The sequence below is a fragment of the Narcine bancroftii genome, chromosome 9 (genome assembly GCF_036971445.1).
Source record: "Narcine bancroftii isolate sNarBan1 chromosome 9, sNarBan1.hap1, whole genome shotgun sequence".
In the NCBI taxonomy this organism is placed as follows: domain Eukaryota; kingdom Metazoa; phylum Chordata; class Chondrichthyes; order Torpediniformes; family Narcinidae; genus Narcine; species Narcine bancroftii.
Genome location: NC_091477.1, coordinates 106695714 through 106723460, shown reverse-complemented (window position 1 = coordinate 106723460; position 27747 = coordinate 106695714). Strand labels below are relative to the sequence as shown.

At 35.7% G+C, this 27747-nt stretch overlaps 1 protein-coding gene across 1 annotated transcript in view; it reads right to left on the bottom strand.

The window, feature by feature from the left end:
- Positions 1-2767: 2767 nt before the first annotated feature.
- Positions 2768-27747, bottom strand: part of LOC138743598 (serine-rich adhesin for platelets-like) — a 32534-nt gene continuing 7554 nt past the window's right edge. The window contains exons 3-21 of the mRNA XM_069899112.1: positions 21619-21777; positions 19915-20052; positions 19079-19216; positions 18484-18570; positions 17376-17513; positions 16540-16677; positions 15945-16031; positions 14837-14974; positions 14005-14142; positions 13410-13496; positions 12302-12439; positions 11466-11603; positions 10871-10957; positions 9763-9900; positions 8927-9064; positions 8332-8418; positions 7351-7485; positions 4624-4779; positions 2768-2805 (exon numbers count right to left, since the gene is read on the bottom strand). Coding sequence (XP_069755213.1) covers positions 2768-2805; positions 4624-4779; positions 7351-7485; positions 8332-8418; positions 8927-9064; positions 9763-9900; positions 10871-10957; positions 11466-11603; positions 12302-12439; positions 13410-13496; positions 14005-14142; positions 14837-14974; positions 15945-16031; positions 16540-16677; positions 17376-17513; positions 18484-18570; positions 19079-19216; positions 19915-20052; positions 21619-21777 — 2303 coding nt within the window. The remainder of the gene's footprint in view (positions 2806-4623; positions 4780-7350; positions 7486-8331; positions 8419-8926; positions 9065-9762; positions 9901-10870; positions 10958-11465; positions 11604-12301; positions 12440-13409; positions 13497-14004; positions 14143-14836; positions 14975-15944; positions 16032-16539; positions 16678-17375; positions 17514-18483; positions 18571-19078; positions 19217-19914; positions 20053-21618; positions 21778-27747) is intronic.

Below are 27747 nucleotides of genomic sequence, written 5' to 3'. Positions count from 1 at the left end.
GCTATCGGACGGAAGGAACACCTTGTACCTTCTTTTGCTGAGCAATTGCGCAGCACCGACACCAGTTTCCTAGGACAGCATAGTCTAAAATTAGTGGGCATAAATTTAAAGTGAGAAGGAAAATATTTAAAAGGGACAGGGGCGGCAAATTTTCCACACAGAGGATGATGTATGTTGGGAATGAACTGCGAGTGGTGGAGACTTAGGACCTTCAAAAAATATTTAATAGCTGTTTTTTTTTGGAAGAGCAGATTATGTTCATGTATCTTGTCAACCCAGTTATTAATTATTGTTATCAGATGAAGCTAATATTAATCAGACTATTGCAGTAAAGTGAAATTAGGCAATTGCTAAATGACTATGTGAATGGATCTTTTTAGAACAACTATCCTTTTAGAAACATAACTCAACATGTTAAAGATTCATCTTAATGGCTTCTGATTGATGATACAATTATTTAACTGATTCTTTTGAAGTGAAGCCACAGAAGAATTGGAAAGGTGTGGAAAGGAATGGTTGGACTGATTTAGGTTAAGGTTGTCAAACATGGATGCCATTTGATTATCAGATTTTGATGGCTTCACTATTTATAGAATCATGCAAATATCAAGATCGCATTTCACTTGACGTAATTTGTTTATTCTTTTTTTCCCTCTGCTCTTTGGATAAGCTTCAGTGTGTAGACACATGTCCTAATGGGCTCCCACTACCTTTGATTCTGCCCTGTCATTGCCTTTGCGTAGTTAAACCATTTGTCCAACATCTCATATTTCTTTCAAGTTAAACATCAGGAAACTGAAAATAGTTACAAATATCTTGTGCAGGCCACCAATCCCAACCCCTTTCTTAGTTTTTTTCCACAAAGTACTTGTTCGGTGACAGCAAGAATTTTGGTGCATATAAGCATTGTATAATTTATATGACCATAAACTTATTATCATTAAGAGCAGAATGGTTAGCATAGGGGTTAGTGCAACTCTATTACAACACCATCAATCCGGGTTCAAATCCGGTGTTGTCAGTATGTTCTACCCGTGTCTGCATGGGTTTTCCCTGGGTGCTCCAGTTTCCTCCCACCCTTCAAAACATATGGGGTTTGTAGGTTAACTGGGTGTAATTGGGTAACATTGGCTTGTAACAGCCTGTTACCATACTGCATGTCTAATTTTTAAAATTGCATAATTGATTAGATTCATCTTGGCCTCTGGACTGAACATTTAACTTTATACCTTCTTTATTATCAAGAATGCCAATTTTGTCCCTGTGGTGCTGAAGCCATCATCCTTCAGTCTGGATAATGTTCATTGTGTTGCATCCATAAATCCGAGCTCATCCAAAACTCTGCTGCCATTGTCACAGTCCATAATAAGTCACATTAATTCACGGCACCCACTGTGGCTTCCTCCCAGTGTTGCAATTTAATTTAATTTTCTTTCCTCAGTTAATGCGGAGGAGCACTTGTGGATTTTGCTGATTCGGTTGCTTCTCTTATTTTTTTCACTGCATCTTGCTCCAATTTTCTTAAATTCCCCCCTTCAGCAAACCCTCTGTCTTTCCCAGCTGTTTATGATAACGAAGGCAAAATTGCTGATCAGTATAAAGAGAGAGTCTCGAACGTGAGGGGAAAGTATAAGCAGATGCAAGATACTTAGGCCATTCTGGGATTACAGTGAAGTAATTGAAAATTCATTACTGTTTCAAGTTTGTTTTTTTTATAACTGTACATTTACCACTTTTGGTTTATTTATCTAATTGGAAATTGACTGATGAATGAATGGAAATGTTAAAAACTCTCTAGCATGTCTACTCTGCACAATAATTCACTACATTGTTCCTGGAGTAATTAAACATGTGAAATTAAAATTGTGGTTTCAGCTGACAGCAGCAGGAGGACAGAGCAAATGCTAACATGCTGTGGATCAGCATCCCCCTTCCCACGATAAACATAACTTCAGTTCATTACCCCTTGCAAAATAACTAAAGTTGCATGTCATGTCTTACCTTTGCAAACCTTGCCTGATTCATCTAAAAGGTATCCTTTGTTGCAAATGCACGTGGGCTCTTTGGAGAATGAGTCAAAAGTACACTTGCCATTAGTACAGTTTAGTGTGCAAGAGGGCAGAGCTGTAGTGACAGAGGAGAACAATTTATTGAATCATGCATACCTCGTCCTGCCAGTTAGCCACTTTCTGCATTTAAAATAATTTCTCAACCAAAGGATGATGAAGAATATTCCAGAATCAACACCAACCAACAATCAACATAATTGATCAATGAACATTGAAAATAACTATTCCATTAGTAGCTACAGATATTGATACAAGAAACTGTTGAGACCCAATTTCTTCATTTGTTTATCAAGTATCTACCTCTCTATTGCCAAGACCAACAATTCATCTATTTCTGCCACTTCTATAGTTTTAGCACAATTAATAATTGATCAGTTATGGAACAGACCACGTCAACTGTCTTTAGCACCTGAAACATTGTCCAGATGAGATAAGATGTGGCAAGTAAATTTGGCACTGCAAGTTGATTCTTGAGAGGAGGAGATTATTCATTCAGGATATTCTGCATAATATTAGGCTTTACTTGAGTTCAGAAGAATGTGTCATGATTTCATTGAAACAAGCGAGACATTCAATGGTCAGGGTTCCAATGAAGAATTCTGGATCTGAAATATTAATTGTTACTGTGACCTGCTGAATATTTGCAACATTTTCTGCTTTTATTTCAGATTTCCATTCTCTTTTTTTGACTGGGACAGTCAATGTTGTTGCTGAGCTTCATCAAGTTCAAGTTTATCTGATTGCGTAAGTACAATTAGAAGTTAACAGCATTCTCCAGTCTTTGGGGCAAAAATGAGCAAACACACAACCAGACAAATCACACATCCAGACAGATGATAACTATGCAGTACATATATATACACACACACACACACACACACACACACACACACACACACACACATATATTAATGAGTATTGTTTTATTAAAGTAGAACCTCAAAGTGTTAGATGAGCCTTGAAGGGAAGTTCATTCAGTATTCTCACTGCCCCTGGTGTAATGGAATATATATTTGGGAGATAATTGGTAAAATTAGAGTAGGTTACATAAATACGCACATTTTAAAACAGATCTTATTTGAAATACTGAAGAATTGATACTCAAGGAACTTTACACAAACTATGGAGAATGCTATGCACATTCCACACGTAGGTGCTAATTGAAATGATGTTATCCAATAAATCAACTGGAGACAGGTCGTCTGTGTTGAACATATTTACAAGGCTTCTAACCTTTCTGCAAAGTGCTCACTCAAAGGTTAAGGAGAAGTCTTGTTTACCTAAGACAACAGATGGCAGCAAAAAGACTAACTCCTATTCTTTGCTGGAGAAGGAGTTTTGCAAGTGAGAGAGTCACATGGGCTTTCTAGCAGTTGGAAGATGAGAGAGAGACTGAACAGTCACAGCTGAAGCAAGCAGGAGAAGCTTGTTGGAACTGAAACAGAAAGCTCCAGAGTGGCAGATTGCTGAAAGCACGATCTGTCTGATGTTTCTCTTGGAATAAGTGGAATAACTCTGTGGGAGCCTGAAACAAAGAGGTTATCATCTGGAGAACCCTGATGAGGCAAGTTTCATCAGCAAGACATTGAGGTGACTAATCCTGGAACAACAAATCTCTCTCTGCAAACTTCCAAAGATCCTTCCTGAGTGGAAAACATTTACCTTTCGAGCACCAAACCCTGGTGAACTTTATGCATGTTAAATTCTGTGCACAGTATAAGAATTGCCTGCAGCCAGAGAACTTGGAAGAATGAGAAATGAGATTGAACTGTGAGCCAAAGAACTTTTCTTAAATTTACACACACATTACATACACATGCGCTTAGAAGGGGGTTAAGTTGAGTTTAGTTAAGTTAATAGAGATAAGTTAAAGTTTAATTCTGTTTTCATGTTTAAAGATAATTAAAAAACAGCTTTTGTTTAAGTAACTACTTGTCGTGGTGAATATCGTCACATTGAAGATGTCTATCAAAATCTCCATTTTTTTTCCGAAAGCAAACCTTTCGGAAAAAAAATTGTGTCCAATGTAATTGAACGCTGGTGTATGGTAAAGGAATCAATTTGTTGTTACAAAGTACCAATGGAAATGTTGAAGGTGAGTTTACTGCAGTTTCTGATTGAATGCCAACATCTTTGTCAGAGTAATGTGCAATGTGGAAATTTGAAATAAGAATGGAAAACAATGGGAATATTTGTCAGAACTGATGCATCTGCAGAAAGTTCTCACATCTGAACGTTCCGTGTTACACTCCCCAACGATGCTGCCTAGCTTGGATTTTGCATTATCAATATTGGTCATGTAATTACAATGAACAAAACAGCTTCTGATGTTAAGAATCCAACACTTGTTCTGGTTCAGAGAAATTCTCAGTACAATGGTCTTTATTTTGACCTGGAAAATGGATTTATACTTTAACCAAATCATGTATTTTAAGATCAGTATGCAAATACTGATCTTAAAGTTTGAAATGATGACATTTCAAGAAAGAGTAATGATTTTGTTTCATTAGGTTTGAAATTAGCAATTGTTCTATTAGTTTGATTGGTTCAATACCTGATGCAGTACTTTGAGATGACACTGTTGAACTTTCTGCTGATTGGTTGGATTCTGCTGATAAAGGTGATTTTGAGGTGCCATTGGCAAAGTCTGTTGCGAAACTGCTTGAAGAAAAGGGATCCTCAACAACTTTTGTTGGTGCTTTTGCTGTTGCTTCAGGCAATAATGCATTTTGTTAATATTCTTATAAATCTTTGTTTAAAATGACTGAAATACTTTTAAAACATGAGGAACATAAATCGGGGATGAGCTCCTTAAATCACCATGTCTGTGTTGACCAAAATGCCATTCTAACTAATGACATTACCGAGTTCCCTGCCTGCTCATGAGTCTTAAGACCATAAGACATAGGAGCAGAAACAGGCTATTCAGCCCATCAAGTCTGCCCTAGCATTCAATTATGTGCTGATCCATTTTCCCGCTCAGTCCCACTGCCCACCATTGATGCCCTGGGTAATCAAGAACCTATAAATCTCTCCCTTAAATACACCCAATGAATTGGCCTCCACAGCCACCTATGGTAACAAATTCCACAGATTTACCACCCTCTGGCTGAAAAAGAAATTCTTACACATTTCTTTTCTAAGCGGATACCCTTCAATCTTGAATTTTTGCTATCTTGTTCTAGATCTTCCCACCATGGGAAACAATCTTTCTACATCTATTCTGTCCACACCTTTCAACATTCAAAATGTTTCAATGAGATTTTGCCCTTGAATTCCTAAATTCCAATGAGTATAGGCCAAAAGCTGTCAAACACTCTTCATATGATAACCGTTTCATTCCCAGGATCATCCTTCTGAACCTCCTTTGAACGCCCTCCAATGTCAGCAGATCTTTTCTCAAGTGAGGAGCCCAAAATCACTCACAATACTCCGTGAGGTCTCACCAGTGCCTTATAAAGGCTCAACATCACATCCCTGCTCATATATATTCTATTCAATTTCTATTGAGCAATCTTAAGGATTACTATTTTAACTAAATTGTATTTAGATAGATCCAGCATGTAGCCCTATCCGTTTAAAAATAAAATTGCCATGTGTATCTTCTTTAAGTTTTTCCTCCCTCACTCACCTTAACTCTTTATCTTCTGGTATCTGAGATTTCCAGGCTGGGAAAAAGACACTGGCTCTACCGTATCTATGCCTCTTGCAGAGATTTTTAAATTCACTTCTTAGGCTCTGACTCGGAGAAAAGAATCCAAGTTTGTCTGACTTCACCTTGTAGCTCATACTCTAATCCAGGCACCATCCTGGCGACCCTTTTTTTGCACTCTCTCCTAAATGCGGCAACAAGAACAACACACAATTTTCCAGGTGTGGTCTCATCAAAATTTTGTACAGCTGCAACATGACTTGCTATTTTTGTACCCAATCTCCAAGTATGTTGTCTGCCTTCTTTGACACCCAATCTATTTATACTCCCACTTTCAGGGAACTCTATCTTATCCCCTACCCCCAAGATCCCCCGTACCTCAATGTTCTTAATGGTTCTACTACTTACTGCATATTTTTCTCTTTCATTTGATGTTCCAAAATATATAATCTCACTTCCTGTATAGATTAAATTTCATCTGTTTCTCCACTGAAATGTCCAAGTGATCCATATCTTTCTAAATATTTTGACAAACTTCCTCACTATCCACCACGTTGCCAATTTCAGTGCCATCTGCAAACTTGATCATCGGACCACCTACCAACAAAGCAAGCTGTTGAAGCAAGCAAGCATCCAAGTTATTTGTCTACGTTGCTAACAACAGGGGTTCCAGCAATGATCCCATGGAACTTCACTGGTTACAGGCCTCCATTCAGAATAAGACCCCTCCACCAATGTGCCCTCATCCATAGTATGACCAAGCCATCCTTGTATCTGGATTACCAAAACACATTGGCTTAACTTTCTGGAAGTGCCTGCCATGAGGAATCATGTCAAATGAAGCAGATGTCTACTGCCACAGCATCATCCATTACCTTTTATGCCTCAAAAAGGGTGTTCATATTTGTGAGATGAGACCTACCGACCTTGTTTAAATCTATGTGACTATCACTAATAAGTTGTAAAACAAGATAAATTCAATGAAAAGAATATCCTTCACATGTTCCAAAGTGGTTAGTTACTTTGAAGTGAACTATTTTATATATATATACAGAAGTTATCATTAAACTGAGGCTGAGACAAACTGAGGCTGGAGAAGCAACACTTCATATTCTGTCTGGGCAAGCTCCAACTGGATGACGTTAACATCAACTTCTCCAGTTCCCCCATCCCTATTTCTCCTCTCTCACTCTCTCTCCCCACTTTTCTAATGTGGGCAGGTAAGTCTGTAACCTGTTTCTTTCCTCTATAGCTCTAATGAAAAGATCTTAACGGTATTTATGATATATTTAGCAAAGTGGTTTGAACTGTGAAGGTAAATGATGAGTTCAAATGTTGCAATTACTCTTGAAAACAATTAATTTCACATGGTTAAACTTGGTGTTAATTTGATACTTGTGGTAGGAATTTAACAAACAGTGCACTGTCAAAAATGGATTTGTGAGGATTTGTTCTGAATCGTTCAGTTTAGTTTAACATGGACCACTGTTAATATGTACATATATGTTCTTTGGTAGTAACCTAATGTGCTTCGGGAAGGTTTGGAATTTCAAGATAAATTTTCTAAATATACATCATTGTGATGTACTGGTCTATAATATGCAATTATCGGACTGAAAGAGTTGATACCTGTTGTGTGAATGGATGACGAGTTAGTCACTGTCTCCCATGAATCTTTCACCGTTCCTGTTTCTCGTTCTTTGTTCACAGCCTGTGTTGTCACTGGAGTCAAGATAATCGTGGGACAATGGATTAGAATGCATTCTGATGTAATAATAAAAAATAATAACTTATTGAAATTTCTATTACAATTTACTACTATAATTTTTTACAATAAAGAAAATATCCAGGTGTTTCTAGAAGTGGTAAAAGTAAATGATGCTCTGTTTATTGTGATGAGTATGACATTGTTATTGTTTACTGCAGGACCTGATCAAGCTGGAATTCCACCAGCGTGTGTGGAGGACAGTATTCACGTGTGCATAAGGATGCAAAGTCCTCAAAGCCTGGACAGCTTTGACCAAAGGCAGAGTCATTTCCAAGCTTGTCTTCCTATCAAGGTATGCTGTGCATTCTTTGACCAGGATCCCAGCAGTCTGTCACAAGAGACCTATGGTTAAAGCCTTGTTCTTCCCAAGGCTGATGATACCTTCTGGTTCTGGAGGATCACATCGTATGGTGATCTGTATCTATCACAGGTAGGTATCAGGAACTGTGACCCATAAGATCATTGATCTATTATTTTGCCTTAAATGACAATGTTTGGAACCACTGAAATTTTGTCTTATTGAAATGTGAGGGTAAAATGATGAATTTAAATGGTGTTATGATTCTTGAGGACAACAAACCTCACCTTGATAAATTTGTGTGAATATGATACTTGAAGTTGGAGTTTATCTCAACAGTGCAATGAAGCAAAAAAACGGTCTGATCGTTTGCTCTGCTCATTCATTTTGAATTAGCGTTACATTGTTACGCACATTAACATTCTTTGGTAGTGACCAAATGTACTTGGGGAAGGTTTTGTATTTCAAGATAAATATTCCTAATGTACATCATAGTGTTGTGTTAGTCTACAGTATGCAATAATCAGACTGAAAGAGTTGATACCTGTTGTACGAACGATGGATGAATTAGTCTCTGTCTCCAATGAATCCTTCACCGTTCCTGTTTGTTTATGCACTGCCTGTGTTGTCGCTGGAATCAATATAATGGTGATACAATGGATTAGAAAGCTTTTGAATTTGCAATAATCAAGAAAATAATTTAATGTGACTTCTGTGAACATTTACCACGATTGATTTTTTACGACCATAAAGAAAATTCTAAGTCTTAATAAAAACGGTAAAAGTAAATGGTCTCTATTATTGTATTGAATGTGACCGTGAAATTATTGAAGCTGGCTGTACTTGTCATTTACATTCACATCTGCGTGGTTTGATGGAAGATGCAAAATTTGGCGTAAAAGTTTCATCACATTGCGCTCAGGTCCATGACCATGAGGGGAACTTTTGGGATACTCAGGGAGTGACATACAGATTCCCTGTAAATATTGAGTGGCTTAAGAATCAGACATTTTCTGCCACTTATATTTGCATGGATGAGTGGAGTTAAAGTGTTGTTTCTGTGCATAATGATCTTTTTTGTCTTTAATTATTTAAGGCATTCTTAATAACTTAATATATTAGATAAATGGGGTGAATACCTGATGAGTGATCTGAGACGTTGGAAGGTTGTTCTTTTGTCATGCTTGATGCTGTTTCTGAGACTGTTCCTGAGTCAGTAACACCAGACTGATTTCCAGAACTGCTTGATGCAAAGGGCTCTGTTGATGCACCATGCTCTGTTATTTCAGGTAAGACATTTGTTTATTAATATTGGTTAAAAATTATTGTTAATAAAGCAAAATGTAGTCATATTGATAGAATCATACTTTGTGTTAAATAAATGCAATAAAAGAATGTAGTATTTTTAATCATTCTTGAAGACTTCTTGTATGTTCTAAGTAGTTCATAACTTAGCATTAAACTCTTATTTTCTAAGAAAAGTACAATAAATAGCTATGAAATAAACACATTTTTAACAGGCTCCTGTGACATTAGATAAAGGAGAGTGTCCAAAAATGGGGTTTAAACTCGCAGTACCATATTTTGATGGAGAATCTTTGTGTTAATTTGATTCTTGTCATAGGAATTTATCAAAACAGTGCAATAAAATAACAATTTTGGTTAGCTTGGTTATGTCGAAAATTTTATATTGGGTGTAAGTCAGTATGGTTGAGGAAGGTTCTGGAAATATTCTCAATGTTCATCATTGTGTTAGGTTGGACTACAGTATGGAATTCATGGACTGAAAGAGTTGATGCTTGTTATATGAACGAACAAATGATGATTCAGTTTCTGTCTCCCATGAATCCTTCACTTTTCCTGTTTTTGAATGTTTGATGAACGCCTGGAGAAGGTGATAGATTAATGATGAACCTTTATCCATTTAATTATTTAAAGCATTCTTAACTACTTGTTAGCATAATGGGATGAATACCTGATAAACGATCTGTGAAATTGGAAGGTTGCTCTTTTGTTATGGTTGATTCTGTGGCTGAGACTGTCCCTGGGTCAGTAGCACCAAAATGATTTGCAGAAATGTTTGATGTTAATGAATCTGTTGCTGTAGAAGGATCTGTTATATCAGGTGAGAAATGAATTTATTAATATGGTAGAAATTATTGTTAAACATAGGAAAATATATACAAAATGGTAGAATCGTACTTTGTGCAATGAACTTAGAACAGTAAAAGCACACAGACAGCAGTATTTTTAAACACCTTTAAGATCTTTTGCATATTCCCAAGAAGTTCATGACTTTAAATTCAACCATTTTTTAGAAATCAACTGCATCGAACAGTGATGAAATAAACAACACCCCTTGTCTCCAACACTGCACTGCACATGGTGTCAAGTGACAGGACCTGATCAAGCTGGAATTCCACCAGCGTGTGTGGAGGACAGTATTCACGTGTGCATAAGGATGCAAAGTCCTCAAAGCCTGGATAGCTTTGACCAAAGGCAGAGTCATTTCCAAGCTTGTCTTCCTATCAAGGTATGCTGTGCATTCTTTGACCAGGTTCCCAGCAGTCTGTCACAAGAGACCTATGGTTAAAGCCTTGTTCTTCCCAAGGCTGATGATACCTTCTGGTTCTGGAGGATCACATCGTATGGTGATCTGTATCTATCACAGGTAGGTATCAGGAACTGTGACCCATAAGATCATTGATCTATTATTTTGCCTTAAATGACAATGTTTGGAACCACTGAAATTTTGTCTTATTGAAATGTGAGGGTAAAATGATGAATTTAAATGGTGTTATGATTCTTGAGGACAACAAACCTCACCTTGATAAATTTGTGTGAATATGATACTTGAAGTTGGAGTTTATCTCAACAGTGCAATGAAGCAAAAAAACGGTCTGATCGTTTGCTCTGCTCATTCATTTTGAATTAGCGTTACATTGTTACGCACATTAACATTCTTTGGTAGTGACCAAATGTACTTGGGGAAGGTTTTGTATTTCAAGATAAATATTCCTAATGTACATCATAGTGTTGTGTTAGTCTACAGTATGCAATAATCAGACTGAAAGAGTTGATACCTGTTGTACGAACGATGGATGAATTAGTCTCTGTCTCCAATGAATCCTTCACCGTTCCTGTTTGTTTATGCACTGCCTGTGTTGTCGCTGGAATCAATATAATGGTGATACAATGGATTAGAAAGCTTTTGAATTTGCAATAATCAAGAAAATAATTTAATGTGACTTCTGTGAACATTTACCACGATTGATTTTTTACGACCATAAAGAAAATTCTAAGTCTTTATAAAAACGGTAAAAGTAAATGGTCTCTATTATTGTATTGAATGTGACCGTGAAATTATTGAAGCTGGCTGTACTTGTCATTTACATTCACATCTGCGTGGTTTGATGGAAGATGCAAAATTTGGCGTAAAAGTTTCATCACACTGCGCTCAGGTCCATGACCATGAGGGGAACTTTTGGGATACTCAGGGAGTGACATACAGATTCCCTGTAAATATTGAGTGGCTTAAGAATCAGACATTTTCTGCCACTTATATTTGCATGGATGAGTGGAGTTAAAGTGTTGTTTCTGTGCATAATGATCTTTTTTGTCTTTAATTATTTAAGGCATTCTTAATAACTTAATATATTAGATAAATGGGGTGAATACCTGATGAGTGATCTGAGACGTTGGAAGGTTGTTCTTTTGTCATGCTTGATGCTGTTTCTGAGACTGTTCCTGAGTCAGTAACACCAGACTGATTTCCAGAACTGCTTGATGCAAAGGGCTCTGTTGATGCACCATGCTCTGTTATTTCAGGTAAGACATTTGTTTATTAATATTGGTTAAAAATTATTGTTAATAAAGCAAAATGTAGTCATATTGATAGAATCATACTTTGTGTTAAATAAATGCAATAAAAGAATGTAGTATTTTTAATCATTCTTGAAGACTTCTTGTATGTTCTAAGTAGTTCATAACTTAGCATTAAACTCTTATTTTCTAAGAAAAGTACAATAAATAGCTATGAAATAAACACATTTTTAACAGGCTCCTGTGACATTAGATAAAGGAGAGTGTCCAAAAATGGGGTTTAAACTCGCAGTACCATATTTTGATGGAGAATCTTTGTGTTAATTTGATTCTTGTCATAGGAATTTATCAAAACAGTGCAATAAAATAACAATTTTGGTTAGCTTGGTTATGTCGAAAATTTTATATTGGGTGTAAGTCAGTATGGTTGAGGAAGGTTCTGGAAATATTCTCAATGTTCATCATTGTGTTAGGTTGGACTACAGTATGGAATTCATGGACTGAAAGAGTTGATGCTTGTTATATGAACGAACAAATGATGATTCAGTTTCTGTCTCCCATGAATCCTTCACTTTTCCTGTTTTTGAATGTTTGATGAACGCCTGGAGAAGGTGATAGATTAATGATGAACCTTTATCCATTTAATTATTTAAAGCATTCTTAACTACTTGTTAGCATAATGGGATGAATACCTGATAAACGATCTGTGAAATTGGAAGGTTGCTCTTTTGTTATGGTTGATTCTGTGGCTGAGACTGTCCCTGGGTCAGTAGCACCAAAATGATTTGCAGAAATGTTTGATGTTAATGAATCTGTTGCTGTAGAAGGATCTGTTATATCAGGTGAGAAATGAATTTATTAATATGGTAGAAATTATTGTTAAACATAGGAAAATATATACAAAATGGTAGAATCGTACTTTGTGCAATGAACTTAGAACAGTAAAAGCACACAGACAGCAGTATTTTTAAACACCTTTAAGATCTTTTGCATATTCCCAAGAAGTTCATGACTTTAAATTCAACCATTTTTTAGAAATCAACTGCATCGAACAGTGATGAAATAAACAACACCCCTTGTCTCCAACACTGCACTGCACATGGTGTCAAGTGACAGGACCTGATCAAGCTGGAATTCCACCAGCGTGTGTGGAGGACAGTATTCACGTGTGCATAAGGATGCAAAGTCCTCAAAGCCTGGATAGCTTTGACCAAAGGCAGAGTCATTTCCAAGCTTGTCTTCCTATCAAGGTATGCTGTGCATTCTTTGACCAGGTTCCCAGCAGTCTGTCACAAGAGACCTATGGTTAAAGCCTTGTTCTTCCCAAGGCTGATGATACCTTCTGGTTCTGGAGGATCACATCGTATGGTGATCTGTATCTATCACAGGTAGGTATCAGGAACTGTGATCCATAAGATCATTGATCTATTATTTTGCCTTAAATGACAATGTTTGGAACCACTGAAATTTTGTCTTATTGAAATGTGAGGGTAAAATGATGAATTTAAATGGTGTTATGATTCTTGAGGACAACAAACCTCACCTTGATAAATTTGTGTGAATATGATACTTGAAGTTGGAGTTTATCTCAACAGTGCAATGAAGCAAAAAAACGGTCTGATCGTTTGCTCTGCTCATTCATTTTGAATTAGCGTTACATTGTTACGCACATTAACATTCTTTGGTAGTGACCAAATGTACTTGGGGAAGGTTTTGTATTTCAAGATAAATATTCCTAATGTACATCATAGTGTTGTGTTAGTCTACAGTATGCAATAATCAGACTGAAAGAGTTGATACCTGTTGTACGAACGATGGATGAATTAGTCTCTGTCTCCAATGAATCCTTCACCGTTCCTGTTTGTTTATGCACTGCCTGTGTTGTCGCTGGAATCAATATAATGGTGATACAATGGATTAGAAAGCTTTTGAATTTGCAATAATCAAGAAAATAATTTAATGTGACTTCTGTGAACATTTACCACGATTGATTTTTTACGACCATAAAGAAAATTCTAAGTCTTTATAAAAACGGTAAAAGTAAATGGTCTCTATTATTGTATTGAATGTGACCGTGAAATTATTGAAGCTGGCTGTACTTGTCATTTACATTCACATCTGCGTGGTTTGATGGAAGATGCAAAATTTGGCGTAAAAGTTTCATCACACTGCGCTCAGGTCCATGACCATGAGGGGAACTTTTGGGATACTCAGGGAGTGACATACAGATTCCCTGTAAATATTGAGTGGCTTAAGAATCAGACATTTTCTGCCACTTATATTTGCATGGATGAGTGGAGTTAAAGTGTTGTTTCTGTGCATAATGATCTTTTTTGTCTTTAATTATTTAAGGCATTCTTAATAACTTAATATATTAGATAAATGGGGTGAATACCTGATGAGTGATCTGAGACGTTGGAAGGTTGTTCTTTTGTCATGCTTGATGCTGTTTCTGAGACTGTTCCTGAGTCAGTAACACCAGACTGATTTCCAGAACTGCTTGATGCAAAGGGCTCTGTTGATGCACCATGCTCTGTTATTTCAGGTAAGACATTTGTTTATTAATATTAGTTAAAAATTATTGTTAATAAACCAAAATGTAGTCATATTGATAGAATCATACTTTGTGTTAAATAAATGCAATAAAAGAATGTAGTATTTTTAATCATTCTTGAAGACCTTGTATGTTCTAAGTAGTTCATAACTTAGCATTAAACTCTTATTTTCTAAGAAAAATACAATAAATAGCTATGAAATAAACACATTTTTAACAGGATTCTGTGACATTAGATATGGAAGAGTGTCCAAAAATGAGAATTAAACTCCTAGTACTGTATTTTGATGGAGAATCTTTGTGTTAATTTGATTCTTGTCGTAGGAATTTATCAAAACAGTGCAATCAAATAACAATTTTGGTTAGCTTGGTTATGTTCCAAATTTTATATTGGCTGTAAGTCAGTATGGTTGGGGAAGGTTCTGGAAATATTCTCAATGTGTATCATTCTGTTAGGTTGGACTACAGTATGGAATTCGTGGACTGAAAGAGTTGATGCCTGTTATGTAAACAAACTAACGGTGATTCAGTTTATGTCTCCCATGAATCCTTCACTTTTCCTGTTTTTGACAGTTTGATGAATGCCTGGAGAAGATGATAGATTAATGATGAACCTTTATCCATATAATTATTTAAAGGTCTTAATTACTTGTTAGCATAATGGGGTGAATACCTGATGATCGATCTGTGAAATTGGAAGGTTGCTCTTTTGTTATGGTTGATTCTGTGGCTGAGACTGTCCCTGGGTCAGTAGCACTAAACTGATTTCCAGAAATGTTTGATGTTAATGAATCTGTTGCTGTAGAAGGATCTGTTATATCAGGTGAGAAATGAATTTATTAATATGGTAGAAATTATTGTTAAACATAGGAAAATATATACAAAATGGTAGAATCGTACTTTGTGCAATGAACTTAGAACAGTAAAAGCACACAGACAGCAGTATTTTTAAACACCTTTAAGATCTTTTGCATATTCCCAAGAAGTTCATGACTTTAAATTCAACCATTTTTTAGAAATCAACTGCATCGAACAGTGATGAAATAAACAACACCCCTTGTCTCCAACACTGCACTGCACATGGTGTCAAGTGACAGGACCTGATCAAGCTGGAATTCCACCAGCGTGTGTGGAGGACAGTATTCACGTGTGCATAAGGATGCAAAGTCCTCAAAGCCTGGACAGCTTTGACCAAAGGCAGAGTCATTTCCAAGCTTGTCTTCCTATCAAGGTATGCTGTGCATTCTTTGACCAGGATCCCAGCAGTCTGTCACAAGAGACCTATGGTTAAAGCCTTGTTCTTCCCAAGGCTGATGATACCTTCTAGTTCTGGAGGATCACATCGTATGGTGATCTGTATCTATCACAGGTAGGTATCAGGAACTGTGACCCATAAGATCATTGATCTATTATTTTGCCTTAAATGACAATGTTTGGAACCACTGAAATTTTGTCTTATTGAAATGTGAGGGTAAAATGATGAATTTAAATGGTGTTATGATTCTTGAGGACAACAAACCTCACCTTGATAAATTTGTGTGAATATGATACTTGAAGTTGGAGTTTTTCTCAACAGTGCAATGAAGCAAAAAAACGGTCTGATCGTTTGCTCAGCTCATTCATTTTGAATTAGCGTTACATTGTTACGCACATTAACATTCTTTGGTAGTGACCAAATGTACTTGGGGAAGGTTTTGTATTTCAAGATAAATATTCCTAATGTACATCATAGTGTTGTGTTAGTCTACAGTATGCAATAATCAGACTGAAAGAGTTGATACCTGTTGTACGAACGATGGATGAATTAGTCTCTGTCTCCAATGAATCCTTCACCGTTCCTGTTTGTTTATGCACTGCCTGTGTTGTCGCTGGAATCAATATAATGGTGATACAATGGATTAGAAAGCTTTTGAATTTGCAATAATCAAGAAAATAATTTAATATGACTTCTGTGAACATTTACCACGATTGATTTTTTACGACCATAAAGAAAATTCTAAGTCTTTATAAAAATGGTAAAAGTAAATGGTCTCTATTATTGTATTGAATGTGACCGTGAAATTATTGAAGCTGGCTGTACTTGTCATTTACATTCACATCTGCGTGGTTTGATGGAAGATGCAAAATTTGGTGTAAAAGTTTCATCACACTGCGCTCAGGTCCATGACCATGAGGGGAACTTTTGGGATACTCAGGGAGTGACATACAGATTCCCTGTAAATATTGAGTGGCTTAAGAATCAGACATTTTCTGCCACTTATATTTGCATGGATGAGTGGAGTTAAAGTGTTGTTTCTGTGCATAATGATCTTTTTTGTCTTTAATTATTTAAGGCATTCTTAATAACTTAATATATTAGATAAATGGGGTGAATACCTGATGAGTGATCTGAGACGTTGGAAGGTTGTTCTTTTGTCATGCTTGATGCTGTTTCTGAGACTGTTCCTGAGTCAGTAACACCAAACTGATTTCCAGAACTGCTTGATGCAAAGGGCTCTGTTGATGCACCATGCTCTGTTATTTCAGGTAAGACATTTGTTTATTAATATTGGTTAAAAATTATTGTTAATAAACCAAAATGTAGTCATATTGATAGAATCATACTTTGTGTTAAATAAATGCAATAAAAGAATGTAGTATTTTTAATCATTCTTGAAGACTTCTTGTATGTTCTAAGTAGTTCATAACTTAGCATTAAACTCTTATTTTCTAAGAAAAGTACAATAAATAGCTATGAAATAAACACATTTTTAACAGGCTCCTGTGACATTAGATAAAGGAGAGTGTCCAAAAATGGGGTTTAAACTCGCAGTACCATATTTTGATGGAGAATCTTTGTGTTAATTTGATTCTTGTCGTAGGAATTTATCAAAACAGTGCAATAAAATAACAATTTTGGTTAGCTTGGTTATGTTCCAAATTTTATATTGGCTGTAAGTCAGTATGGTTGGGGAAGGTTCTGGAAATATTCTCAATGTGTATCATTCTGTTAGGTTGGACTACAGTATGGAATTCGTGGACTGAAAGAGTTGATGCCTGTTATGTAAACAAACTAACGGTGATTCAGTTTATGTCTCCCATGAATCCTTCACTTTTCCTGTTTTTGAATGTTTGATGAACGCCTGGAGAAGGTGATAGATTAATGATGAACCTTTATCCATTTAATTATTTAAAGCATTCTTAACTACTTGTTAGCATAATGGGATGAATACCTGATAAACGATCTGTGAAATTGGAAGGTTGCTCTTTTGTTATGGTTGATTCTGTGGCTGAGACTGTCCCTGGGTCAGTAGCACCAAAGTGATTTGCAGAAATGTTTGATGTTAATGAATCTGTTGCTGTAGAAGGATCTGTTATATCAGGTGAGAAATGAATTTATTAATATGGTAGAAATTATTGTTAAACATAGGAAAATATATACAAAATGGTAGAATCGTACTTTGTGCAATGAACTTAGAACAGTAAAAGCACACAGACAGCAGTATTTTTAAACACCTTTAAGATCTTTTGCATATTCCCAAGAAGTTCATGACTTTAAATTCAACCATTTTTTAGAAATCAACTGCATCGAACAGTGATGAAATAAACAACACCCCTTGTCTCCAACACTGCACTGCACATGGTGTCAAGTGACAGGACCTGATCAAGCTGGAATTCCACCAGCGTGTGTGGAGGACAGTATTCACGTGTGCATAAGGATGCAAAGTCCTCAAAGCCTGGACAGCTTTGACCAAAGGCAGAGTCATTTCCAAGCTTGTCTTCCTATCAAGGTATGCTGTGCATTCTTTGACCAGGATCCCAGCAGTCTGTCACAAGAGACCTATGGTTAAAGCCTTGTTCTTCCCAAGGCTGATGATACCTTCTGGTTCTGGAGGATCACATCGTATGGTGATCTGTATCTATCACAGGTAGGTATCAGGAACTGTGACCCATAAGATCATTGATCTATTATTTTGCCTTAAATGACAATGTTTGGAACCACTGAAATTTTGTCTTATTGAAATGTGAGGGTAAAATGATGAATTTAAATGGTGTTATGATTCTTGAGGACAACAAACCTCACCTTGATAAATTTGTGTGAATATGATACTTGAAGTTGGAGTTTATCTCAACAGTGCAATGAAGCAAAAAAACGGTCTGATCGTTTGCTCTGCTCATTCATTTTGAATTAGCGTTACATTGTTACGCACATTAACATTCTTTGGTAGTGACCAAATGTACTTGGGGAAGGTTTTGTATTTCAAGATAAATATTCCTAATGTACATCATAGTGTTGTGTTAGTCTACAGTATGCAATAATCAGACTGAAAGAGTTGATACCTGTTGTACGAACGATGGATGAATTAGTCTCTGTCTCCAATGAATCCTTCACCGTTCCTGTTTGTTTATGCACTGCCTGTGTTGTCGCTGGAATCAATATAATGGTGATACAATGGATTAGAAAGCTTTTGAATTTGCAATCATCAAGAAAATAATTTAATGTGACTTCTGTGAACATTTACCACGATTGATTTTTTACGACCATAAAGAAAATTCTAAGTCTTTATAAAAACGGTAAAAGTAAATGGTCTCTATTATTGTATTGAATGTGACCGTGAAATTATTGAAGCTGGCTGTACTTGTCATTTACATTCACATCTGCGTGGTTTGATGGAAGATGCAAAATTTGGTGTAAAAGTTTCATCACACTGCGCTCAGGTCCATGACCATGAGGGGAACTTTTGGGATACTCAGGGAGTGACATACAGATTCCCTGTAAATATTGAGTGGCTTAAGAATCAGACATTTTCTGCCACTTATATTTGCATGGATGAGTGGAGTTAAAGTGTTGTTTCTGTGCATAATGATCTTTTTTGTCTTTAATTATTTAAGGCATTCTTAATAACTTAATATATTAGATAAATGGGGTGAATACCTGATGAGTGATCTGAGACGTTGGAAGGTTGTTCTTTTGTCATGCTTGATGCTGTTTCTGAGACTGTTCCTGAGTCAGTAACACCAAACTGATTTCCAGAACTGCTTGATGCAAAGGGCTCTGTTGATGCACCATGCTCTGTTATTTCAGGTAAGACATTTGTTTATTAATATTGGTTAAAAATTATTGTTAATAAAGCAAAATGTAGTCATATTGATAGAATCATACTTTGTGTTAAATAAATGCAATAAAAGAATGTAGTATTTTTAATCATTCTTGAAGACTTCTTGTATGTTCTAAGTAGTTCATAACTTAGCATTAAACTCTTATTTTCTAAGAAAAGTACAATAAATAGCTATGAAATAAACACATTTTTAACAGGCTCCTGTGACATTAGATAAAGGAGAGTGTCCAAAAATGGGGTTTAAACTCGCAGTACCATATTTTGATGGAGAATCTTTGTGTTAATTTGATTCTTGTCATAGGAATTTATCAAAACAGTGCAATAAAATAACAATTTTGGTTAGCTTGGTTATGTCGAAAATTTTATATTGGGTGTAAGTCAGTATGGTTGAGGAAGGTTCTGGAAATATTCTCAATGTTCATCATTGTGTTAGGTTGGACTACAGTATGGAATTCATGGACTGAAAGAGTTGATGCCTGTTATATGAACGAACAAATGGTGATTCAGTTTCTGTCTCCCATGAATCCTTCACTTTTCCTGTTTTTGAATGTTTGATGAACGCCTGGAGAAGGTGATAGATTAATGATGAACCTTTATCCATTTAATTATTTAAAGCATTCTTAACTACTTGTTAGCATAATGGGATGAATACCTGATAAACGATCTGTGAAATTGGAAGGTTGCTCTTTTGTTATGGTTGATTCTGTGGCTGAGACTGTCCCTGGGTCAGTAGCACCAAAGTGATTTGCAGAAATGTTTGATGTTAATGAATCTGTTGCTGTAGAAGGATCTGTTATATCAGGTGAGAAATGAATTTATTAATATGATAGAAATTATTGTTAAACATAGGAAAATATATACAAAATGGTAGAATCGTACTTTGTGCAATGAACTTAGAACAGTAAAAGCACACAGACAGCAGTATTTTTTAAACACCTTTAAGATCTTTTGCATATTCCCAAGAAGTTCATGACTTTAAATTCAACCATTTTTTAGAAATCAACTGCATCGAACAGTGATGAAATAAACAACACCCCTTGTCTCCAACACTGCACTGCACATGGTGTCAAGTGACAGGACCTGATCAAGCTGGAATTCCACCAGCGTGTGTGGAGGACAGTATTCACGTGTGCATAAGGATGCAAAGTCCTCAAAGCCTGGACAGCTTTGACCAAAGGCAGAGTCATTTCCAAGCTTGTCTTCCTATCAAGGTATGCTGTGCATTCTTTGACCAGGATCCCAGCAGTCTGTCACAAGAGACCTATGGTTAAAGCCTTGTTCTTCCCAAGGCTGATGATACCTTCTGGTTCTGGAGGATCACATCGTATGGTGATCTGTATCTATCACAGGTAGGTATCAGGAACTGTGACCCATAAGATCATTGATCTATTATTTTGCCTTAAATGACGATGTTTGGAACCACTGAAATTTTGTCTTATTGAAATGTGAGGGTAAAATGATGAATTTAAATGGTGTTATGATTCTTGAGGACAACAAACCTCACCTTGATAAATTTGTGTGAATATGATACTTGAAGTTGGAGTTTATCTCAACAGTGCAATGAAGCAAAAAAACGGTCTGATCGTTTGCTCTGCTCATTCATTTTGAATTAGCGTTACATTGTTACGCACATTAACATTCTTTGGTAGTGACCAAATGTACCTGGGGAAAGTTTGTATTTCAAGATAAATATTCCTAATGTACATCATAGTGTTGTGTTAGTCTACAGTATGCAATAATCAGACTGAAAGAGTTGATATCTGTTGTACGAACGATGGATGAATTAGTCTCTGTCTCCAATGAATCCTTCACTGTTCCTGTTTGTTTATGCACTGCCTGTGTTGTCGCTAGAATCAATATAATGGTGATACAATGGATTTGAATGCCCTCTGAATGTGCAATAATCAAGAAAATAATTTAATGTGACTTCTGTGAACATTTACCACGATTGATTTTTTACAACCATAAAGAAAATTCTAAGTCTTTATAAAAACGGTAAAAGTAAATGGTCTCTATTATTGTATTGAATGTGACCGTGAAATTATTGAAGCTGGCTGTACTTGTCATTTACATTCACATCTGCGTGGTTTGATGGAAGATGCAAAATTTGGCGTAAAAGTTTCATCACACTGCGCTCAGGTCCATGACCATGAGGGGAACTTTTGGGATACTCAGGGAGTGACATACAGATTCCCTGTAAATATTGAGTGGCTTAAGAATCAGACATTTTCTGCCACTTATATTTGCATGGATGAGTGGAGTTAAAGTGTTGTTTCTGTGCATAATGATCTTTTTTGTCTTTAATTATTTAAGGCATTCTTAATAACTTAATATATTAGATAAATGGGGTGAATACCTGATGAGTGATCTGAGACGTTGGAAGGTTGTTCTTTTGTCATGCTTGATGCTGTTTCTGAGACTGTTCCTGAGTCAGTAACACCAAACTGATTTCCAGAACTGCTTGATGCAAAGGGCTCTGTTGATGCACCATGCTCTGTTACTTCAGGTAAGAAATCTGTTTATTAATATTGGTTAAAAATTATTGTTAATAAAGCAAAATGTAGTCATATTGATAGAATCATACTTTGTGTTAAATAAATGCAATAAAAGAATGTAGTATTTTTAATCATTCTTGAAGACTTCTTGTATGTTCTAAGTAGTTCATAACTTAGCATTAAACTCTTATTTTCTAAGAAAAGTACAATAAATAGCTATGAAATAAACACATTTTTAACAGGCTCCTGTGACATTAGATAAAGGAGAGTGTCCGAAAATGGGGTTTAAACTCGCAGTACCATATTTTGATGGAGAATCTTTGTGTTAATTTGATTCTTGTCATTGGAATTTATCAAAACAGTGCAATAAAATAACAATTTTGGTTAGCTTGGTTATGTCGAAAATTTTATATTGTGTGTAAGTCAGTATGGTTGAGGAAGGTTCTGGAAATATTCTCAATGTTCATCATTGTGTTAGGTTGGACTACAGTACAGTATGGAATTCGTGGATTGAAAGAGTTGATGCCTGTTAACGGTGATTCAGTTTCTGTCTCCCATGAATCCTTCACCATTCCTGTTTCTGGTTCTTTGATGAATGCCTGTGTTGATCACTGGAGTCAGATAATATATTAATAATGAACCTTTATGCTTTTAATTATTTAAAGCATTTTTAATTATTGTTAACTTAATGGGGTGAATACCTGATGAATGATCTGTGAAATCGGAAGGTTGCTCTTTTGTTATGGTTGATTCTGTGGGTGAGACTGTCCCTGGGTCAGTAGCACCAAACTGATTTGCAGAACTGTATGATGTAAATGAATCTGTTGCTGCAGAAGGTTCTGTTATATCAGGTGAGAAATGAATTTATTAATATGGTAGAAATAATTATTAAACAAAGCAAAATATTTTTAAATGATAGGTTTGTACTTTGTGTTGTTAAATTAGTGCAATAAAAAATGGAATAATTTTGAACATTTTGAGTACTTCTTGCACACCCCAGTAAATTCATTACTTTGAATTAAACTATAATTTTTCTAAGACAAATACCACAGGGATGAACTAAGCCCATTTTTAACTTGCTTCTGTGACAAAAAAGTACGGTGGAGCTGCATTAACAGCAGCGCTGCCACTCATGTACTTGTGGAGAGGAGAGGCACAGTGCGCTTCTGCTGGGTCCAACCACCCAGTGCTAATGCTGATTGCTCTATACAGGCTTTAAGTAGCTTGTTAAAGGAGCTAACAGTGTTTTTATTTAAAATCCTGCATCTGCGAGGTCTGTTCGGGATGGTGAACACAGCAGCAGACCCATACAATTTGCAGGCGGTCAGCAACATGTAGTCAAAGGGCTCATGTAGGCTGTGGGCTGTTGGTGACCTATTGTCAAAGATACCTACACAGGATGTGGGATGCTGGAGGCTGGCTCATGGATCCAGCTATTGGAACTGGATTCAAGAGAGTGCTGAGGGGAAGAAGGACTCCCGAAGGGCCTCGAGTGCTGAAGGTTTCTTGATTGTATTGGAGGTTTGGATCTGGAGCTCAGGTTGCCAATGGATACTGCAGAGGCTGTGGGTGCACTGGAGGAAAATCGACAGACACTCAGTGACTCTGAAGGGACTATCTGCAGCTTCTCTTTTTTTCTGGCTGTAGGGGACAGTGGGCAATACTAAAATGGCAAATGTTTCTCAGCTTATGGCAGACTAAAAAAAAAATTTCAAGTAATATTACATTTTCTGGTTTTTTTTACATGGCGATAAAGAAATCCTGAATCTTGACAATAGGTAAGTGTGAATATCCTTTAATGGCATTTAAATTCATAGTATTTTGATGGAGATACTTTGTTAATTTGATACTTGTAGTAGGAATTTAACTCAACAGTACATAGTACAATGAAATCAAAAAAACTATGAGCATTTTCTCTGCATCATTGAGTTCATCTTTTTAAATCTTTTTATTAACTTTCCACAAACGGAATAATATACAGAAAATGTGGAAAAAGTAATATACATTGTCCTTGAATATAACAAACAAGGACTTTCCAATTAATTCAACATTTCCATATATTAACAGTTAGATTGCATAAGGAAATAAAAAGTTAATGCATAAAACAAATGAAAAAAAGATGCTTTGAAATGAGGGGACTATGTATAAAAGTGCTGTCATTTCTATGTTGTCAAACCAAAATATACACAAATAACCTTGAATAAAATCTGGAATGTGCACTTTAATCAGAAGTGAATTGTTTGACTCCAAATTTAAAACAGTGGACCACAGTGGCAAATAAAGGAAAAATATGTCTTTGTCCCAAACCTTAGGGAGGGCATTGTACATTTATTCTTTGAGTGTACATCAGAATATTTGAGAAAAGTTTTGTATTTCCTGGCAAATATTCTCAGTGTATATCATTGTGTTTTGCTGGACTATAACATGCAATAATTGGACTAAAAGAGTTGATAGCATGTTATGGGAATGTATAATGAATTAGTCTCTTTCTCCCATGAATATTTCACCGTTCCTGTTTCTAGTTCTTTGATGACTGTCTGATTTGTCAGTGGAGTCAAAATCATAATCTGACAATTGATTACAATGTGTTCTGATGTTGTAATAATCAAAAAATATATAAATTTACTGAAATTTCTGCAAACATTGACCACTATCAGGTTCCTGTAAATATCGAGCAGCTGAAGAGCAAAACATTTGCTGACATCTTTATTGACATAGACAAGTGGAGCTGAAGGGCTGTTTCTATGCAGAAGGATTCCATGATTTATGCATTTAATTGTTTAAAGCATTCTTAATAACTTATTATGTTGGCTTCATGTAGTGAATACCTGATGAGTGATCTGAGAAATTGGAAGGTTGCTCTTTTGTTATGGTCGATTCTGTGGCTGCGACCGTTCCTGAGTCAGTAACATCAAACTGATTTCCAGAACTGTTTGATGTGAAGGGATCTGTTGTTGCATCATGTTTTGTTATTTCAGGTGAGAAATCGGTTTGTTGTTATTGATAGAAATTATTGTTTAACAAAGCAAAATATTTTGAAAATGATAGAATCATACTTTGTGTAATTAAATTAGTGCAATAAAAGAATAATGGATTATTTTAAACATTTTGAATACTTCTTACATGTCCCATGAAGTTCATTACTTTGAATGAAACTATTTTTTTCTAATATAAATATAACAAACAGTGATGAAATAAACACATTTTTAACATGCTTCTGTGACCTTAGGTAAGGGAGAGTATCTTATAATTGGGTTTAAACTCAGTTTTTTGATTGAGAAACTGTGTTTATTTGATATGCAGTAGGAATTTAACTAAGTGCAGTGAAATAAAAAAAGACTTAGCATTTGCTCTGCATCACTCAATTCAATTTTGCTTCATGTGATTATGTACATTTATAATCATAGGGAGTAAGACAGAATGGTTGAGAAGAGTTTTGTATTTCATGGAATACTCTCAACATGCATCATTGGATTTTGCGGGTCTCTTGAGTGCAAAAATGGGAATGAAACTGTTGATACCTGTTGAAGGAATGATTGATGATCCAGTCCCTGTCTCCCATGATTCTTTTAGCATTCCTGTGTCTTTTTCATCGATCATAGCCTGTGGTGTCACTGGTCATAAGATTTATTAGCAGACTGATGGATATGGATCAACCTCCGAGTTGGGCAAAGGTGGAAATGGCTTGATTATTTGAAGCTGGGATATATCAGTTTATGTTTAAGTGGGATTTGAATTTGTTGCGAGGATGTAATATGCCGGTATTAAAACATTTGTTAAAGATATGGGTTAAAAGATATAGGGTTTTAGGATCTAAGGGTAAACTGTCAATTCAAACTCCATTATATCATAATCGGCTTATTCCTTTTTCAATCTTTAGTAATCATTTGAAGAGATGGAATTCTAAGGGTATAAAGATAATTCAGGATTGTTTTGAAGATGGTCAATTCCTTTTAATCAATTGCGGGAGAAATTTGATATCTCAGTAAATTCCTTATTTGTGTATTATCAAGTTAGAGCTTTGATAAAAGTGAATTATGGTACAGAGATGAATTTACCCATGTTGATGAAATTTGAGTTTTTGATTTCTTCTGTACCTAAGAAAGGTTATATTTCGGATATGTATCAACTATTACAAGAAGCTATGGATAAGCCGGGCTGGGAGAAATCTAGGCTTAAATGGGAAAGTGATTTAACTTGTATTTTTCTGGAAGATAAATGGGAGGATATGTGTCACGATGGTCAATTATAATTTTTTACATCAGTTATATACGACTCCAGAGAAATTGAAAAAGTATGGGTTTAGTAATTCGGATTCTTGTTTTAGATGTGGATTATGTACTGGAACTTTTTTACATGCAGTCTGGTCTTGTGTTAAAGTACAACTATTTTGGAAAGGAATTAGGTTGATTTTGGGAAAATTATTTAAAATTAAATTATCATTAGATCCATCGATTTTTTTTGGATATATGGTTTCTTTGAAAGGATTATGGTGAGATAAATTTCAAATTGCTTTTGTATGTTTGGTGCTATCTGTAGCACGGAAGTGTGTAGCTAGTACCTGGAAAGATAATGTGGAGGTTAATATTTCACATTGGCATAATGAATTGAGAACGTATTATTATGGAAAAAATTACATGTCATTTGGATAATAATTACCATTTTTTGTTCAAATGTGGTCTCCTTATTTGGAGTATGTGAATCTAGACCTACTTTGAAATATTTTTTAAATTTGGCTCCCTTTAAGGGAGCTGGCTGAAGGGGTGGGAGGGTGGGTAGGTTTTTTTTATGTTAAAAGAAAAATCTCTTTTTCTTTGTTTCATTGTAAGTTGATTGTTATCTTTAAATAAAGTTTTAAAAAAAAAAGATTATAGTGGGAGTATGATTAGAAAACATGTATTCTAATAATCAAAAATATTTATTAATTGAATGGAATTTCTTGGAAAATTCACCAAGTTACCACAGTAATTTATTTACTGCAATAAAGAAGATTCTAGGTGTTTCCAGAAATAGTAAAAGGACATGATGCTCTGTTTATTACGCTGAGTTGACATTGAAATTGTAGACATTCACTGCATTAACCATGAAACCGACTTGTGATTTTCATTGATATCTGTGTGGATCAAAGGAAAAGTCTCAATATTGGTGTGAATGTTTATCACTCTGCACGCTGAGGATGTTCAAAAACTCATTCTCTTCCTAGAGTTCACAGGGTAGGATGTATTGTCAAGTCTTTGACGTGCTAGTTAAATCATGACTTGCTCTCACAACTTGTGTTGCATAGACATACAAAGTGGAATAAGGGCTGGGACTCTTGAGGGAGTCTGAGATGAGTTGTTGCAGCTAGGAGTAAATTCAAAATGGATGCCTCCAAGAGGTAGTGAGTTCTAAAGCGAAAAAATTATAGTTGTAATAAAAGAGAGCAAGTTTCTTTATTGCAATAAAAGAAACATCACAAGTGGCTTTGTCGAAAATGTCTGTCGAGTGTTGACTTAAACACCTATCCATCTCCAATTATCCCATTTTGTCTGTTCGCCTGTTCTCCTTCCCTTCCTTTCTTGCCTTCTCAGGTGCCTGCCTGCTTTACCTTTAAGAAGGGTTTGAGCCAGAAACATTGATTAAATATGTTTTCCTCCCACGGATGTTGCAAGTCCTGCTGAGTTTCTCCAGTATTTTTGTGATTTTACTTAGAACAATTTTAAAATATCTCTTAATGTTACCATGACTGCACTCTTAAAAGTTATTTTAAGTTTCTAAAACGTATGAAATATTTTATGAACCTTTTCAAAATTAGCAAATGAGTTAAAAAATGAAAATCAATTCATAAATGAATTATCCTTTGCATCCTGTTACCTGGGGGTTTCCTTTTATTGTGAGTTGTTTCTAATTAGAATTTTTTCTCAATTAAAGAGTATTTTTTGCATCTACTCTGACTTCTTCTGAATTCCTGGAGTCATTTTTCTTTGTCATAGTGAACATTTTGTTCAAAT